General features: G+C 35.1%; 2 protein-coding genes across 2 annotated transcripts; both read left to right on the top strand.

The window, feature by feature from the left end:
* The first annotated feature begins 355 nt into the window (after positions 1-355).
* LOC132874424 (homeobox protein Hox-C9a-like) lies at positions 356-4,292 on the top strand. The gene is made up of 2 exons (XM_060910602.1): positions 356-865; positions 2,791-4,292. The coding sequence occupies exons 1-2, from the start codon at positions 409-411 to the stop codon at positions 3,033-3,035; spliced, it is 702 nt and encodes a 233-aa protein (XP_060766585.1). The 5' UTR covers positions 356-408; the 3' UTR covers positions 3,036-4,292.
* Positions 4,293-14,238: 9,946 nt separating this feature from the next.
* hoxc6b (homeobox C6b) lies at positions 14,239-16,778 on the top strand. The gene is made up of 2 exons (XM_060910065.1): positions 14,239-15,094; positions 15,768-16,778. The coding sequence occupies exons 1-2, from the start codon at positions 14,710-14,712 to the stop codon at positions 16,043-16,045; spliced, it is 663 nt and encodes a 220-aa protein (XP_060766048.1). The 5' UTR covers positions 14,239-14,709; the 3' UTR covers positions 16,046-16,778.
* The last annotated feature ends 2,395 nt before the right edge of the window (positions 16,779-19,173 follow it).

The raw sequence follows: 19,173 nt of genomic DNA on the forward strand, positions 1-19,173 counted from the left end.
TTACACAAAAACAAAATATCAGAGAGAATGAAATAGTGACTGAGTAAAACGACGATGCCACGGTGCTAGAACCCTGAGGGACGTGCGGGGGGGGGGGGGGGGGGTGGAGGGAGAGAGAGAGAACTCTGTCATTATCATCAACATCATCATCATCAATACATTTTTTATTTTATTAAATTAGTCCGGTTTGATAAAACTGTTCTGTAAATGTAGCACCACTAAACTACTGAGTGTTAAAATAAGGACCAATGGGCCTACTGTCCTAATATTTCCACAGAGTCGAATCCCCCCCCCCCCCCCCCTCACGTGTTCAATGTCAGCCAATGGCCGAGACGGATACGCGAGAGAAATAATTACCTGTCTTGACTGTATCACTAAACACAGACATTACACTCCGTATTAATGTGAATGTGTGTTCAGGAGCCTGAGAACGTCGTCATGATGTCGGCCAACTATTTTGTGGATTCACTGATAAACACTGAGCCTCAGGAGGTGCTCAGTGCCAGCGCGCATTTCACAGACGTATGTTCATCGCCATTTTTATCTGCAGACTGTTCACACCTTTCTTGCAGTTTTGCATCCAAAAATGCTGTCTTCACCTCTCTGTGGGATCCTCTATATTCACAAAAACCCGTGTTTTATGCCAAACATCCGGGCATCGAGGCAGACTCGAGGTTTTTACAGCCGTGGATTGAACCTGCAGTGAGCAGAAATTACGAGCTGAAAACTGATGACTTCTCAGGCAGGAAACAGAAGGAGAATTCGGGTTATTTCTATAAACCATCGACTCCTTCAAAGACTCACATCAACTCTTCTGCACTCATCTCGGGAAAGACTGAAGAAGACAAACCCGAGTTAGATCCCAGTAAGTTACTCACTTTACATTTATTACATGACACGACTAATCAAAGTCATGAAAAGTGCATTCATTTACTGCAAAATATAAATAAATCTGATGTGTTTAAGGCTAATTTTGTGATATATGGTTGGAAATTAGATAAGTTTAAAATGTGAGGTATGTTTAGAGGAAAATGATATTACTGGATGAAATCAGATCTCTCTGGTTAGATGCTGCAATGTTGCATCATTTCATTTATCATGAAATATTTGCATAATTATTTGCTGTCGGTTATAAAGCAGAGTTTGAGCTTCTCATATTCTCACAGTCCCTTGTTTACATTTTGATGATCCCACTAATCCGTTTTGCAAGCTAAAGGCAGTCGGTAAAACCAATAATTTAAAGCAACAATTACTGAAAAATAAAATATTTCAGGAGGAGTTTAGTGCCTACAGGATGGAGCAAAATGCCATCTTGGGGCAGAATATACTCGAGTGAAGATGGACTACTGGCTTAAATTAATCTGTTTAAGCCTAATTATTTTGTTCAGAGTGACTTAAAATAGAGGCATCATTCAATCCACTTTACAGTGTGTTAAAAATTCCTATATAGTAAAATAATAGTCTATGTTGATGTGTTATTAATTTTGTAAGTCATTATGTTCTTATATTAAAGTAGATGAGTTTGGACATTTACAGAATAATGATAAATGAGTTAATAAACTGAAGTTTCCCTTGTTTTGGCCACAATATCCTGCACTATACAGAAAGCAAAGGGAAGATTGTGCAGGAAGAGTCACTGAGTAACTGAATAACACTGTGAACTCAGTATTTTTACTACATCATGTAAACATGAAGCCTTTGACCTTATTCCATACAGGATGATGTTTACCTCACCGCTCACACCAGGCTTTTGGAGAGAACGTGTGGAAAGGCAGCTAAATTATTCTTCATTCACTCTGATTGAAAGATAGACAGACAGACAGACAGCATTCACAAGGTGCTGATGGTGCATAGAGACTAATCAGACTTTCAAAAGTATAAATCAGGATTAAGAGTTGCCAGCGAGGTCCAGTTTATTTATTTATTTATTTATTTATTTATTTATTTATTGTGCTGTTTACATTTCCAGTCCAGAGTAAATTCTACACAAGTTTTTGTTATAAACAGAAATGAGCCATAAAGAGGTGATAAAATCCAGCATCGACGAGAGCACAAAATAAAATCAGACACTTCAAACAAAATAATTTATTTTTCAAATTTGAAACATTTACATGGATTTCTCTTAAAATCACACACACACACACACACACACACACACACACTGTTTGTGATGTTTAAAAAAAGTTTATATTTGCTGTAAAAGCTTCACATACAGTGTTTGCCATTCTAAAACTAGAATCCAAACACAAATACAAATACTAATAATAATAATTAAAAAAGAAAAAAAAGCAGTTGAGTGGTCAGACACCTGATGGCTTTAAAAGTCTTTATGAGGCAGTAAAGTCACTTTTGATATTTTATTTTGGTGTCTGTTTCACCTTAGAAAGAAAGAGTAAAGCTCCTGTTTAGTCAAATCAGGTCAGTTTATTTGCATCACGCTTTAAACAGAATCATCATCACAAAGCAGCTTCACAGAAAAATAAAGACTTTAATCAGATGAACTAATTGTATCCCTAATAACTGTAGGAAAACCTAAACTTAGAAATGAGATGAGAATATTGTGAGGAATTTTCGAGGATTTAAAAAAATATATTTTTAATGATTCTACATTTGTATGTAAATAATACATTCTTACAACTATTCAATTAACTAATTAATTACTGTAATGAGACAAAGGCAGAAAGAGAGTGAATATGCAAACAGCCTCATAGAACAAGTATCTATCTATCTATCTATCTATCTATCTATCTATCTATCTATCTATCTATCTATCTATCTATCTATTTCCAGATAACCCCGCGGTCAGTTGGATAAATGCAAAGTCGACAAGAAAGAAACGTTGTCCTTACACTAAACATCAGATTTTAGAGCTGGAAAAGGAATTTCTGTTCAACATGTACCTGACCCGGGACCGGCGGTACGAAGTGGCACGTGACCTCAGTCTCACGGAGCGGCAGGTCAAAATCTGGTTTCAGAACCGACGCATGAAAATGAAGAAAATGAACACGGACATGACCCAAGGCAACAAGCAGTGACTAATTAGCTCATAGTTTTTGGACAAATGTTTAATTAGATTATATATTTTCCACGAATTGTTGTTTATTGTGATGGTAAATACATCACATGTCGTCATCCAAAATAATAAATGTAACATAATATTAACTTTAAACATTAAGGTCGAGTTTTAAATGAGTTTCATTATTAGTTTCTACCTTTGAGCGCTTTAATCCTGATGATGATCATGATGATGATGATGATGATGATGATGATGATGATCTTGCCTTAGCAGTATTTTTCTCCTTCTGTTTGCCTTTTTTATTGGTCACTGACAGTCCTTTACTGAAGTAGCATCTGTGTTCGCTTACAAAGTGAAATATTTCTTACATCATTCACAATTTTGCATAAAAATATACTATTCTGCTGATGAGAAAAGCAAATGGAGTGAACCTGAATCCCTGCAGCCTTTTTATTAAAAAAAAAAAAACAGCTGGGATTTTGTTTTACATCTTTGACTGATCTTTTTTTCTTCTTTGTCTTCTTCTGTTTCTCCAGTCCTCTTTCTATAAAAATATGAGGGGAAGTTCACGTTACACTGCACTCATTATTGCCTAGCAGAAGAAATATCTCTGAAATAATTAGAAATGCGAGCAGTGTTAGTGTCATGGTGAAAGTGAAGCCTCATCATTTTATCTTGTTTTACACTTACTAAGATTAAAAAAAAAACCAAGGGATGTATCGTGATTCTCTTCCCATCTGTAAATATAAAACGCACATGTGGGGGAATGTTCCTGAGGCCTGCATGATAAAAGGTTCAGATTCAGATGTTTGAGATCTACATGTAGACTAGATAATGATTTCTAATCGGATATAGTCACTCCTGTGCGTTTTCTCTTTTGTTGTGAGATGTTTTCTAATCCAGGAAGAAGAAAAAAACAGCAAGGAGAAATGTCCTTATTTTTCTGACTGCACCACAAACACTTATGGCAGGATGTGAAGAGATTTTAAGGCTCTATCTAGTCCGAGGCTTGTGTTCGGAGCAATGCAGCTTTACGACCCAGATTCGGAAGCGCTGTTTGTCTCGGGGGGGTCAAACAAAACAAACCACAACGGAACTGGCTAGACGTCTGGCCTAAATGACTTTATTGTTTTTATTGGAGGCGACGCTGAGGCTTGTTACAAAGGGGTTATTACACTTGTTTTTGGTCCACGACAAACGCGTCCACCCTGTTTTCCTTTATCACATTCCTCATTCAGTAGGGAAGAGGGTCCAAGCGCCTGAATTTCAGCCTTCATTCAGGGTGAGTGTTTACTATTCTACAACTTACAGAATGTACACTGTATTTATTCATTTATTTACTTATTTATTTAGACTTATGCTATATATTTGTAGCTACATGATTAAATAACACAAAATACAATTACACTTAGTGCAATTAAAATAACTTTCTTCAAACAATGAAATGATGCAGATTTATTTTCTGGGTTACTGAAGAATATGGTTTTGAACGCCGTTTAAAACACATTCAGTTTGAAGGCGAAATTAAATTAGATATATTTTAGGTAATATTTCATTTATATATATATATATATATATATATATATATATATATATATATATATATATATATATATATATATATATATTTAAATAAAATAAATATTTTATTCACTTTTTACATTCTTAGATAATATTTTAGATATGATATGATTATGTATGTGCAGGACCTCTCTGAAAAACACCACGGTGATGAGAACCTCCTGTATAAACATTGTTATTTATAAATAAATAAATACATACGCTTTGAAAACTATAGGTTTGTGTTTAAGCACAAAAACTAAAATGATCTGCATGCAGTAATTACAATTCAGCTCATTTGAAATAATGTGTTGAAGCAAAGCATTAACAGAATTCAACAAAACATTAATAAATAGCTCGAGGAAAAAGGCGGGGGGGTCATTTGAGAAAAAAATGTCATGAAAATAAACAGATTAAAAAGCAAGGATTAAAAAATAAATACTGGAATCAATACACACACAAGCATTTACGTGTATATTCCCCTGGATTTATTTGTACATTTCTTTGAACGTGTGTGTGTGTGTGTGTGTGTGTGTGTGTGTGTGTGTTATGATTATATACGGAGTTGCATGGCACTGTAAAATAATGTAGCTCTTAAATTTTGTCCTATGTATCTAATAAAGACTCTAAACTGCTGCTTGTATCAGTGTGAACTGTCCACACAGTAAACAAACCCAACACTGACTTTCTAATTCTCAAAAGATCAAAAGAGAACGTTGAGATTGTTGAAGCAGTAAATAAAATTACCACTAGGGGTCGCTGATCATCCATCCACAGACCACAGGAGGGCCAAAATGGAGTCGTGAGCTGAAGAAGGAGCTGTGTTCTAATGCATCAAAGTACAAGAAAAAATATTAAAGTGCTCGATTTTCAGGATTTACTGTCAGCAGGAAAAAAAATCCCCACTAACATTGGCTTAACAAAATGCTTTGTGATTGGCTCAATTTCTCCAATTGACACTAAAAATGTTTTTTAAAAGATACATCACAGAGAGATTGTGTCCATTTCATTTTCACCTCACAATAATTGTGTTTATGTTTGTAGATATTTTTATCTGTATATCTCTTTTGTATAACCTACAAAGTGATGAAGTTCCAGTCTCTTTGTCTCTTATTTACACTTCCACCTGTCATCACTAAGAGCCCCGAGCTGGGAATCATTTCTGAGGCTCCATGTTATTCGGGATTTTCTTCTTTCAAGCTTGACTCGTCTTTAAGAAAAATGCAAAGGGACGAATAGGAAGATGGAAAGAAAGAAAAGGAGAAAAAACTCAACCAGCAAAAATAATTTAAAAGATCCTGATTTCCATCCCACGTCTACGCCAAGAATAGCCCACTCTGAGATCACATTTCATCCTTGATTGTTTTTTAATATATATTTTATTGCAATTTCATTCACTGTATTATTGTTACAGCTCTTACTGTTACAAGTAGAGATATAGATTTTGAAAACAAATATAATTAATATAATATAAATGCATGAATTACTTGAGAAAATCCATTTTTAGGTGGATGTTGAATTAAAAATCATCGAATAAATAAAATTAGCTTTAACCCATATAAAATAATTTCTTTAAAAACTTTAGACACAACAATAAGGATCCAAAGAAAGGCCTCATGGAGCTGGGTTTATTCTCAATTCCATAAACAGTATATTTACAAAGAAAATGTGATTTGGTTTGGGTTGAAGCCAACAATCCTAAAATTAAAAATATTCATAATGTACGTTTAAAATTGATGTGTCCCAAATAGCTGCAAAGTTTGCATGAATACAAGCTTCAGTATTTACACGAATGAATGAATGAATAAGAGAGTGAAATAAATTAGTAACTACACCAAATTTCCAATTTAACCCCCCCCCCACCTCTTTCATACCTGCAATAATTATTTTATTTTTTTAACCCTCCAATATTTATTTATTTAATTATTTAATTCAATGGTGAACTTCAGGAAGTTTTCTTTCTGAAACGCGGAAGTGACATTTGTCTCAGAGTTTTGTCCATTGTTCAGATCTTTGAACTGTTATACTGCAGTAAATGAAAAGTCCTAAAAGATTGTAAAAGACTGTAAACTTTATTGATGGACCATAAATTAATTAAAGGCTATAAAAGGGGGGGGGGGGGGGGGGGGGGGGGCGAGAGGTGGATTTTCAGCTCCGGAGTGATTCCTGCCTGTTATAATGGAAGGTTATAAGCGTTGGGATCATCATTAGCTAACTTTAATCACAAAGGTTCTTAAAGGTGGATAAAATGCAATAATTATCTGTACAGGTTAATGAGAGAATTATGAGTTCATGAATTTCGCACAGATGAGGTTCTAAATGGTGGAATTGTGCGAAAAAAACGGAAGAAATCATTTTACTGGAGATCGTCGATTAGTCTGTGTTGTGTGTAAATGAGATAATAATAATAATAATAATAATAATAATAATAATAATAATAATAATAATAATAATAATAATAATCCCTTTTTTGCCTTTCCGGTCTCTCATTGGTCATCTTATTACTGATTTCATTTTATTTTCATTTTATACATTATGTGACCCAGACCTTGACGATAGAAATGCCAGATTATTTGTAAAGCCACTAAAGCACCTCGAGCTGAGCTGACCTGAGATCAGAGTGTATTATTAGTAAGAACATTGAGCTGTAGAGTCTGGGACAGTACAAATCTGATACCAGAATAAATCACAAAAACAAGCGCACAGAGCCTGGCCAGATTTTTGTGGCAACATTTACTTTAACAATAAGCTGAAATAAAATTGATTTCATAATTTGTTTCACACAGAATGCAGATGTTGTATCGTTGTGGAAAAAAGGATAGAAAGTAAATCTGGTATTTTAAAAACGGTTTAAAATAATTTCAACTGTGTACAGTTTTGGCAAGTATGAAGTCAAGTGAGTATTTATTTATAAAAGGGAAAAAAGTAAATGGTAAATACTTAAAGCACACAACTGATTGAATAAAGAAATCGTGTAGTGATTATTTTAATTTCTCCTTCTCTCTCTTATTATTTGTAATTATAGTGATGTAGACCTGCAAGTTTACTAATCAGCTATTAAAGCTAAAACAGACAGACTGCTTTTATTCAGTAATGGAACTGAAGTCTGTTCTGACATCGAGACTTATGGTTTTCTCAGGAAACGGATTATCCCATCACTTCCTCTGTGTTTTCAGTATTCTGTATTTTTCCTCTCCAAGCTTTATCCATGGAAATAAAGCATAAAGCTGCATGTGGAGTGTGTGTGTGTGTGTGTGTGTGTGTGTGTGTGTGTGTGTGTGTGTGTGTGTGTGTGTAAAGCAGTGTGTGTAGAGAGCTGAGAGCTCCGTGCACAGCTCAGGACTGGAAGGGGGAGAAACACATTCTTGGATGTTTGGTGGTAAATTTACAGCTAAAGTCATAAAAACTTTACGACTGAACAGAGAAGGGGATTGGGTAGGGCTCGCCACGTGACCTGCTCTCCGTGAACATGAACTTTATGCTGTTGGCGTTTGCTTTGGTGACTCAGATTCACCTTCAATCTCTAAAAGAGGAGCATGCAGTTCTTTTTGTAGCTTGACATTAAATAATAAAAGAAGAGAAGAGAAAATGGGCGAGTTTTGGTTTTCCGCTCTTCCTCCTCAGCTTCATGACACCTTTAACAAGAACATTTAGATCCATTTACTGATCAGGGGCTGCAGTAAACAGTTTCCAGCACTGACTCTTATTAAAACAGATTCTGCAGAATACGGACTATGTGAATGAAGTGACTTGATGTGGTGCCATGATGAGCTCGGGAGCGCTGGTGAGTCGCCATTCTGTTTCTCTCACTGCTTTTACTGCAACACTTTACGGTACACACTCACACACACCGGGCTACATGCTTTTGTTTATGATCATCTAATGCCTGGATGGTTTTTGTTTTGTTTTAAACTATCCACGGGAAATATATAAAGTCGGCTATGATTAAAAAGCAAGGTTAATTCTATTTATTTTTTGCTATTTCCGTTATTAAAGATCAAACGCTAAACGTGTCCAAAAGGTGTGCCATGTCCTGTTTGTTTTCAGGTCACAGCTCGGATCCGTTGGCTTAGAGAAGCAGATTTGTTTCATAATACTGAGTCAGATTTCATCATCAGAAACGTGATGTATAAATGTAAGCATGTAATATTCTACAGTAAAATAAAATAAAGCATGACCGACACGATCGTCCTGATATTAAAGTGTACAAGAACAAACATTTAAAAAAATAAAATCCATGTTTTCTTTCAGCATTTTAGTATTTTATAAAATGCATCACATTCGTAAAGGTTTGCTTTAATTCCTGAAACCATTTCCTGCGCTAGTAATAATAACCAATAGGAACAATAACAATGGGCAAAACCAGGCGTGATCATATTTCAATGGTCATATCTGTTTTTCTGTTCATAGAAAGATAACAGACTTTTCTATCATCTGTGAAATATGTGACCTTTCAGCGTTTTTATTTCTTCTCATCATTTAAATGTGAAATGGAAACTGATTCACTGGCTTTATTTTAATCGATTTATTGAACAAATCGAAAGAAAAGGACTTGGTTGGGTTCTTTTTCCCCTCTGGAGGAACCAGAGCCTGAAGGTTCTGTGGAGATGTAGAACATTAATCCAGACGTTTCTCCTTTCAGGATAAAGCTAAATTGAAAAATCGAAAAATCCCCTTTTTAAAAAAATCTAGACGCATTAAACCACCCTAGGACGCTTTAGAAACCCTCTTCCGCCTCGCCCCCCGCCCCATCGTGACAGAAAATAGAGGTTTAATGTTGATGAAATTACTCCTGATTATGGAACTACTCAGATCACGGAAATGTTTAAAGATAAAACTAATTCTAGTTTCTAATTCACTCCACTTACAATTTCACGGAATTTAGAGGTCACCAGTTATCAGTGTGTTTTGTCAACAGACTCAGTGACACTGGAAGCCGATGTTCAGTAGAGAAGTCGATGCTGCCATCTAGTGTTCAGTAGTATATCGTTACTTTCTGGACAACAGACCCCGATACAGTTCTTTCTTTATTTACTTACTTATTTATTTATTTATTTATTTATTTAAATGGCTTAGAACATGCTTGCGATTGACCATGTGACAGTAATTTAGAGATGATTAGTGTTTGCAGACAAATTAATGAAGTTAAATCTGCTTGGAGACTTAAAGTCTGTAGGGACGACATACAACAACAACATAAATGTTTGTTTTTTTTTGTTCGGCAGATCAAAGCATTTTTTACAGTTAAAGCAGAACAGGGTAAACAGATAAACACAAATACAGACAACAGAGAGAGAGAGAGAGAGATTACATAGATGAATAATAATACAAAATTTATTAACAAAATATATTTGCAGCACAAAATTTTACACTAAACTTTACAATAAATATCCAATTAAATTCTACAGAGATACATAAATTGTATTTGCATTTTTAAAGTATTGCATGCATTTTACGAGTATAGTATGAATTTAAAAATAAGTAGAAAACAAACATTAGATTAGATTAGATTAGATTAGATTAGATTCACTTTATTCATCCCACATCGGGGAAATTCACGTGTTACAGTAGCAAGAAAATGTCAAACAAATAAAAAAATAAAACTGAAATAAAATGTAATAAGATTAAGATTAACTGGCTCAGAAATATTACAGTGATATTTATATGAAAGAAGAACAATGCTGAAGTAAAATATGGGTTTAAATTTGGCAATGGGGGGGGGGGGACCTCTCGAACATGAACATTTAATGAGTTCCTGGTGTCTGGATTTAAAAAAAAAAACCAAAAGGTCAGTTTTCTGTCATGGGATCTTCAGGGAGTGAGCGCTGGGTTTATAAACGGGTTTGGAACACAGACTTCCGGTTATTCAGATCTTACACTGTAGAGCTTTTGTTCATGGATGATGATTAACCAGTCAAACCAAAATAATAACAGTCCGGATGTGTGGTCAGCAGTGTGTTTTCTCTGGGAGTTGGCACTCTGTGTGTTTCTGGCGCAGACATTTCACTTTACGGCCCCAAAAGGTCGGAAGTCTCCTCCTGTTGTTCTTTCCAACATCAGCGACACTTCATAATGGCGTTCAGGCTAAATGGGAAGCAGACACACACACACACACACACACACACACACACACACACACACACACACACACACGCTCGGCCAGCTACACAACAATATGAAGCCTTGTATATGAAATGATGAAGAGTTTTAGTGGCTTTAATGACTCACTCAGTGTAAATGGTTTTATAGAAATACAGTAATATAATAATGGAATGGAAAAAAAATCTAGTCAAAATAGCTCCTAAACGTTCATGTCCCATAACAGAAACATTCTGGGTGAATTCTAATAATATAGACCTTAATCTATTTACAAGTGACTTCCAGATTATTTGTTCCATCCCATATTAGAATTATTTTATTATTATATTGCAATAGCGTTTTCCCCTTCATTTCCGCTGTAGCTGTATCGTTTTAAAACATAATAATAATAATAATAATAATAATAATAATAATAATAATAATAAATAAATAAATAAATAAATAAATAAATAAATAAAAGGTCACCCAGTTTCCGGAGCCATGTTGTTATTTGTACAGTTGTGTGTTGTGTTATTTCTCTGGTCTTGTAATCCATGTTTATGACCTCATTTGCCAAAACAATCTAAAACCAAAAACCAGTTGGTCCCAGTGCAGGTGGTCATAAAACACTTTAGGAACCACTGCAAACAGATCAAGCCGCTTCATCTGTTCCTACTTTATTAGCTCTTCAGCAGCTGCGTGTGTCCACTGTCTAGAGGCATTATAATCATCTTTATTAACATTTATCCTCATTCCTTATTCATTTTCCATTTAAAACCCCAAAACAGCAATAATAATAATAATAATAATAATAATAATAATAATAATAATAATAATAATAATGTATTAATAATGTTACATCCCGAATTATGACTCGGATTAAAGAGCTTTGTTAAGACAGAAAAAAGCTTTTTTACCGTAAATCCCTGCTCTGAACAAAAGGTGATGCAGTAAAACACTTTCCTGAGCAGTTTGTGGTGCAGAAGCAGTTCTCTCTCTCTCTCTCTCTCTCTTTCTCTCTCTCTCTGATTAGATTAATGGGTTACTGTCAATCACCAATAAAAATATGTTAATTTTCCTTTAATAATAAAATATAAGAACTATACAGTTCCTTCGTGCATTGCAAGTATTTAAGTATTATTTATTTTTAGCTTTAACAAATGTACTGGTAAATATAGTCTGCTTTTCTCTTTTAAAATTCTTCATCTGAATTGTTACAGTAAAATTATATTATTTGTGATGTTTTTCTTACTAGTTCAATTTCTAGTTCATTATTATTATTATTATTATTATTATTATTATTATTATTATTATTATTTAAACTACCTCAAAGCACATTCCATAACTCATGCTTATATTTTATTGTAGCTTATAACTATTTATCAATTTATAAATCTAATATCTAATATATACATGCACGAGCTGGTGGGTAAAGTTCAATAAAAGTAATTTATTTCGCTTTTCAGACTCGCCTATAGCTCCTCGTATTTGCTTTCTGTGGCTCACATGGCTTCAATTATGGAAATGAACCTCTAAAAGTGTCCAGAGTTACAGATCAGTCAGAAGTTTCACATTTGTAGAGGACTGTGAAATGTTTGTTACTTAAATGAAAGGCTGCAATTTGATTATGCACCACTTTAGCTTTAGGAAATATTTATCTTCGCATCGGCAGCTTTCAATAACAATACAATCAGACATGCAATCAAACATTTTCCCTGCAGAAGGAGAAGAAAAAAGGAGAAACAGATCGACCTTTGCATTGGATTGCTTTCAGGTCCAGGTTGGTTTAACTGGTTAGTGCTGGTCTGGTGGAGGATAAACTGTTTACACACTTTGCTGGTTAAACTGTTCTTGCTGGTTGTCAGTGTGATTAGTCCTGTTTTTGCTCTTGATCACATTTGCTGGTCCAAGCGAGCCTTTATCCTGAGTGAGTTTATCATATTCCTTTTTGCCTGTCTTTTTTTCAGCGTCATTTTTACTTTGAAATCAATATCTTTCAAGACTGCATTAAGAAGAGAAATGTATTGATTTCTCAAGTTAGTGTAGTTTAATTCACTAATTTGTGGCATGCAACGTTGGAAATAAATCAGTTTTTGCTGGACGCAGTGACCGCAGTACATGAAAGGGATTTATTTAAATGTCTGTCTGTGGGCAAACTCTGCTGAATTAGGGTCATTTTCCACCTCTCAGAATTAACTAAAATGAATCACATTGCCGTGTGTGTGTGTGTGTGTGTGTGTGTGTGTGTGTGTGTGTGTGTGTGTGTGTGTGTGTGTGTAGAAGAAAAACCATAAGTGAATTTAATTTTTATCCTTTTCTATGAACCCGGCGGAGTTTTTTTGCGCCGCTTGTAAAGACGCTTTTGTTGGAAGTTGACATTTGTCTGGTTTTATGACTTTCAGTTCAGGCGTTAAGCAGTAAAACTGCCATAAACCTCCTCCCGCCTCCCTATAAATTTCCCTTCTGCACAAAAGGAGTCAACACACACACAACACACCCAAGTATCCTTGGTACTTTTACCAATTATACAGTAAAATAAATGTTATTTCTAAAGTAGCCACGAGACTGACTTTCGGATTTGTCCCCGATGATATCAGCCTCAATTTATTTTTGTTTAGCAGAATAAGTTGATTAAATGGCACTGTAGCGAGAGACACGGGATCAATAAAGCTAAAACCCATAATATAATTATACTACGGAGACAGACAGACAGACAGACAGACAGACAGACAGACAGACAGACAGACAGACAGACAGATAGATAGATAGATAGATAGATAGATAGATAGATAGATAGATAGATAGATAGATAGATAGATACTTTACTAAAATCCTCATGTTAAAACAGTTTAATTTTTCTCTAAAGCTTTCAGTTAACCTTAGCAGAAACTCATATAATCATTTACTACAGTACATCATTAAAGACACATTGAAAAAAAGAAATATAACTCTCTAAAGTTGTATATTTAATAATAATAATAAATCTGTCTTTGCATGCAAATAATTTCTCCAAATAAATAAAATATTACTAGACTACTAAAATCACAATATATTTATTTAAAATATTTTTATTTAATATTCAATTTACATTTTACTTAACTCATAAAATATTCAGTATTCTCTCCTAGGTCTCTTGCTCTCGGATTGTCTGCAGTGTTTATTATGCTGTTGATCATTTCAGAATGTGTGACTTTATTAAACTGTGTCCGGCTTTTTCTCGCTCCTGCAGGAACACACGCGGCCCGACTGTAATGCAAATGTATATTGTTGTACAGTATTCCATGATGCTATCAGTGTGATAAATGAAAGATGAACATGAAGGGCAGTCAAAATGATCGCGCTACTTTAAAGAGCACTGACATTTTATTGAGAACTGAAAGAGTTTGAGGTCATTTTTTTATTTACGGAGGAGGAAATGAAGAAATATTGTGGAAATGTGGAAGATCAGACGGGGGGGAGGGGGAGCTTTGTAAGATGTTCTGTGTGTGTGTGTGTGTGTGTGTGTGTGTGTGTGTGTGTGTGTGTGTGTGTGTGTGTGTGTGTGAGTGAGTGAGTGAGTGAGTGAGAGAGAGAGAGAGAGAGAGAGAGAGAGAGAGAGAGAGAGACTGAATAATAGGTCACCTTCCAAAATATACAATCTGATGTTATGGGAGAGAAGATCGAAATTTTCGACTTCATTTCTTTTTTCCCCTCTCTCTCTCTTTCCATAATCAAGTCTTTCATTGGATGATGTGTGGTCAGCTGACCCAGTCATCTCTGTCCATCTTAGAAAGGATGCTTTGAAAACACGTTGAGCTGCGCGCGTGCAGTCTTTTATTGGTGTCTCGAAATAAATTAGACATCATACAGCAGTGGCATTAAAGGAAAAAAAGAAACAAAGAAAGACTGCAAAAAAGAACGGAAGAAAGAAAGAAAGCGTGAGTGAGGGAGGGAAAGAAGGAGGGAGGGAGTAAAATAGAGAAAGAGAGAGATCAGAGAAAGTAAGAGAGGGAGGGAAAGAGAAGAAGAGAGGTTTGGAGTGAGAGAGTGAGAGAGGGAGAGTGAGAGTGGACGGTATGAATTCCTATTTCACCAACTCGTCCCTCTCGTGCCACTTGACCGGAGCTCACGAGGTTTTGCCCAACGTGGCCCTGTCCAACTCGAGCACCTACGACCCAGTGGTCCGCCATTTCCCGTCGTCCTATGGCGCCGCTAACCGGATGTACCGTGCGCCCTTTTACCCGCCGCAGGAAGACGTGATGTTCGGCGCGAGCCGCGCGCCCTACGACTACGGGTCCAACGCGTTTTACTCGGATAAAGACGCGATTTCCGGTTGCAGACAAAGCTTTGCCCAGGACTTCACAACCTCGTCGTTAGAGCAATGCAGAAGCGCGTGCCAGGATCCAAAAAACACCAGCATACAGATTTATCCCTGGATGCAAAGGATGAACTCGCACAGTGGTAAGTTTACAAGATATTTATTTATTATTTATTTATAAGAGACACAGTTTGAGCTGCATGGACTTTCAAGTCTTTTTTTTTTTACTACTGCAACTACAAATTTGTGTTTTTATGGTTTTATTACCCCATAAAGCACTGGACAGAGCTGCTCTGTCGCTCAGGCAGTAAATGGCACATCACTCAGGGAAATAAATCCCATTTGGTTAAAAAAAAAAAGCCAACAAAACATTCAAAACAAAACCCTAAACTATAGGGAAGTTTTATGGCGCTGTTTATAGACAAGCGTGTTAATCAGAGCAACGCTATTGGTTCTGGTTCATGCTCAAAACAAACAATGACATTCCTGAATACGGATCTCATCATTTCAGTTTTAACAGAACCGAGCTTAAATTAAAATTTGGTATAAAATCAGCACTGAAAATGCTCAATCACAAACAAACTAGATTTCAGTTCATCTCAGACATTTTGTGGTGTGCATGTGGAAGCTGTTGGATATTGATACAGACAATAAAATTGTGTGTGTGTGTGTGTGTGTGTGTGTGTGTGTGTGTGTGTGTGTGTGTGAAAAAATCATAGTGTTGAACAGGAGAGAATTGTCCACAGCCTGAAGCACTGTATATATGTATATAATTTACTCCTCCGATCTTCATGACCTTCTCTGTTCTTTCCTCAGGTGTGGGTTATGGCTCTGACAGGCGCAGAGGTCGTCAGATTTATTCTCGATACCAAACACTGGAGCTGGAGAAAGAGTTTCACTACAACCGATATTTAACCAGGAGGAGAAGAATCGAGATCGCCAACACGCTGTGTCTGACCGAGCGACAGATTAAAATCTGGTTTCAGAACCGCAGGATGAAATGGAAGAAAGAGAACAATCTGAGCTCCACTCTGAGCGAACAGGAAACACCGAAAGAGGAGACAGAAGAATCCACTAATGACACAAAGGAGTAGAGATTTTTGTTTTGTTTTTTTGCATCAGGCACGTTGTACAGTATAAACATGAAACTACCTAAAATAATTGTGCCATAATTGTGTGATATTTCATACATATATATGTATATTGAAAAATATGGTTAAAAAAGACTACCTATCAATCAAACTACCTGATGAAATTTGCCTCACAAACTCTTAAGTGTTGTCAGTGTGGCTTTTCCAAGTAAATCTATACTCCAAGTATTCATCATATAGAAGAGTAGGATTATATAAACACTGACATTACACACCGAATTTTGTTACGGATTAAATTCTGAGGGAAAACTGACAAATTGTTATAGTTCATAATTATCTATGCATTTGCATATATGGAAAGTATGTTTATATGAAATTACTTTGCCTTAGTTGCTGAACGCCATGAGACAACAACAACAACAACAACAACAATAATAATAATAATAATAATAATAATAATAATAATAATAATAATAATAATAATGGACTATAATTGTGTGCCTCCTTCATCCATACAAGAAATTGTTTGGTTATATAAAACTACCTACTGAACTGGTATCATTTTTAAATAAACATCAACATGTATCCTCAAACTGTGTCACTTACTGTATGTACATGTGTTTGAGATTGCACCAGCATTAACAATATTACATTCAGATTATCATCATGATAAACCCCTGAACACATCACTTACTGCTGAAATCTCAAAAAGTCAAAAACATTATTCAACTATGTGTCCTCATTATGGACGTTTTCCTATGTTTTATGGCTAACAATTAAACTCATTATTTCAAAAAGCAGTCTAAATGTCCTTTTTGCATGAAGCCACGACAAACAAACAGACAACAAAACGTTTGTAAATAAATTGGAAGAACAATATTAAAAATCAATAAATAAATCAACAATTAAAAACTTTATCTAAATCACACCAAGCTTGAGCTTTTTGTAGTTTGTTGTTAGAAATGTAACCCACTGCTCAGGAGTTTAAATGTGTTAATAATGTTTTTGCAGTTTTTTTTTTTAAATCAGCTATCACTTGAACTAGGATTATTTCCACAAATCGGATTTCAGCACAAATTGTTTGAGTTATTCGGCTTTCAGCCGTAATAAGAGAAGTGAAATATGACTGCATTCTAGATTGCAAGATTGTAGATGAAAAGAGCAGCCTGAAAGAGAATTAAAGATATTGCAGTGGAGTGTAACAGGTGTATAAACTGTACAGTATAATGCGTTTAAAAACTAAACCTCGCAACATTAAACACTCAAAATACAAATAAATATCAAAGTCAATCCAAGAAGCACCAAATCGGATCAATTTACATGTTTTAGAGCAGTGCAGTGCTAGGGTTTGGGGTTTGGCTTTATTTCTGGAAGTGAACTTCGAGGTTTGGACCATCAGTGAGAGATCAGAGATTCAAAATGCGAAACAAATAAATCAATAATTAACTCAAATAAATCAGAAAAATCCCCAAAGAGTTAGACTCACTCTTAAAACACATGTGTTGAAAATAACACAACTTGCGTTGTTTTTTAACACATCTCTATGTCCAGATTGGGACAACAGAACTTTTGTTCATTTTAACACATTATTTGTTATTTGTGCAATTTTGGTGTTAAACATTTCTCAAATATAACACAACTCTTGTTGAAATTAAACTTGCACAAAAGATGTGTTGATTTGCAACACATTCGTTTTAAGAGTGTACTAGTGTTTTACTAGAATCATTTGAAAACTTTTCTTTACCTTTTAAACTCACAGAAAATAGAAAATCAAAAAGTGAGAATTAAAAATGAAATGATTAAACCCTTCTCATAAATAGATTGAGGTTCAGGTGTGGACAGTAATGAATACTCCGGCGCAGAAAAAAAAGCCAAAATACAGCCATGATATAAAAGCTTTATTAAAAATGTCTTGGTCAACTAAAATGACTTAATGCATATAAAACTATAATGTAATAATTTAAAAACATAACTTAAGGCAGTGAGTTAAATTCTTAACGAAATCACTTCTACAACAAAAAGGCCAAATGTCACAAGAAACAAAACTGTGGCAGATTGGAAAGTAATTACTTTATAATTCTGCCAGGAAATCTCGCTTTATGTCACCCTAACTCCATATTCTGCTCTGTTCATTGAATTTGGTGCAAATTGTTGAGTAAAACTCCAACAGAAAGTGACTGAAATGTGAAGGTTGGTCATAGCCGGAGTTCTCAAATTAAGGTTTTTACAGGTTTATAGTTTTCAGAAAACTCAGTCCAGTTTAGCGTTTCATATTTCAGTAACTTTAAAATCTTCAGTTAATTAAATTACACGTTTACAGCATTACAGTAATCACACATGAGCCTGGCTGTGAACAGTTCAGAGTAGAAAATATTAATAATAAAGCTATTTTTGGTCCTGTGGTGGATTTGCAAAGCAAAAATAAAAACTAAGATAAAAGAAAACCAATACTGAGGGCACAGATGTTCCGGGTCATAATCACAATTTATAACAATGGGATTTAGAACCTGTGTGGTGAATTGATCAGAGAACTTATTGGGGGGGGGGGGGGGGGGGGGATGTGAAGGAAAAAAGTATCTCGGTGTTTAAAATTATTTCCATGCTGTAATTAATTATTTTTAACCTTAAATACTTTCATTAATAATAATAATAATAATAATAATAATAATAATAATAATAATAATAATAGCGCTTAATGTTTTGTCCAAGACAGTGATGCTCTTAAATTGATTGGAGATTGGGTTTTAAATTTTACTCTTTTTCTTTTAAAACGTTTGATTATCTTCTACAAAGTCACTTGTACTAGAAGACAGAGAACTTCTTTCATGTGTTTGTCTCTTTTAAACGTCCCCATGACTCCTCATGACGTCTGTCCAATTTCTCTGTTTTTCTCCTGCTATTGTGAAAAAGAACAAAAAGAAAGATTCCGCGTTATTAGGAATTAAATTGAGCCGAATTAAATCCTGTCCTGTACAGTCTGAATCAGCAGGTGACGCTATTGGTTCTTCTTTCGTGTGTCCCTGTTGCGCAACTTATGTTTTTACATCTCCATTAATAAAGCTCTGACAGGATCTAACCAAATGTATGAGTGGAGGAACCGAGCACGTGATCCACTTGAAACGATCTATATT

This window comes from Neoarius graeffei, chromosome 26, assembly GCF_027579695.1.
Source record: "Neoarius graeffei isolate fNeoGra1 chromosome 26, fNeoGra1.pri, whole genome shotgun sequence".
NCBI lineage: Eukaryota > Metazoa > Chordata > Actinopteri > Siluriformes > Ariidae > Neoarius > Neoarius graeffei.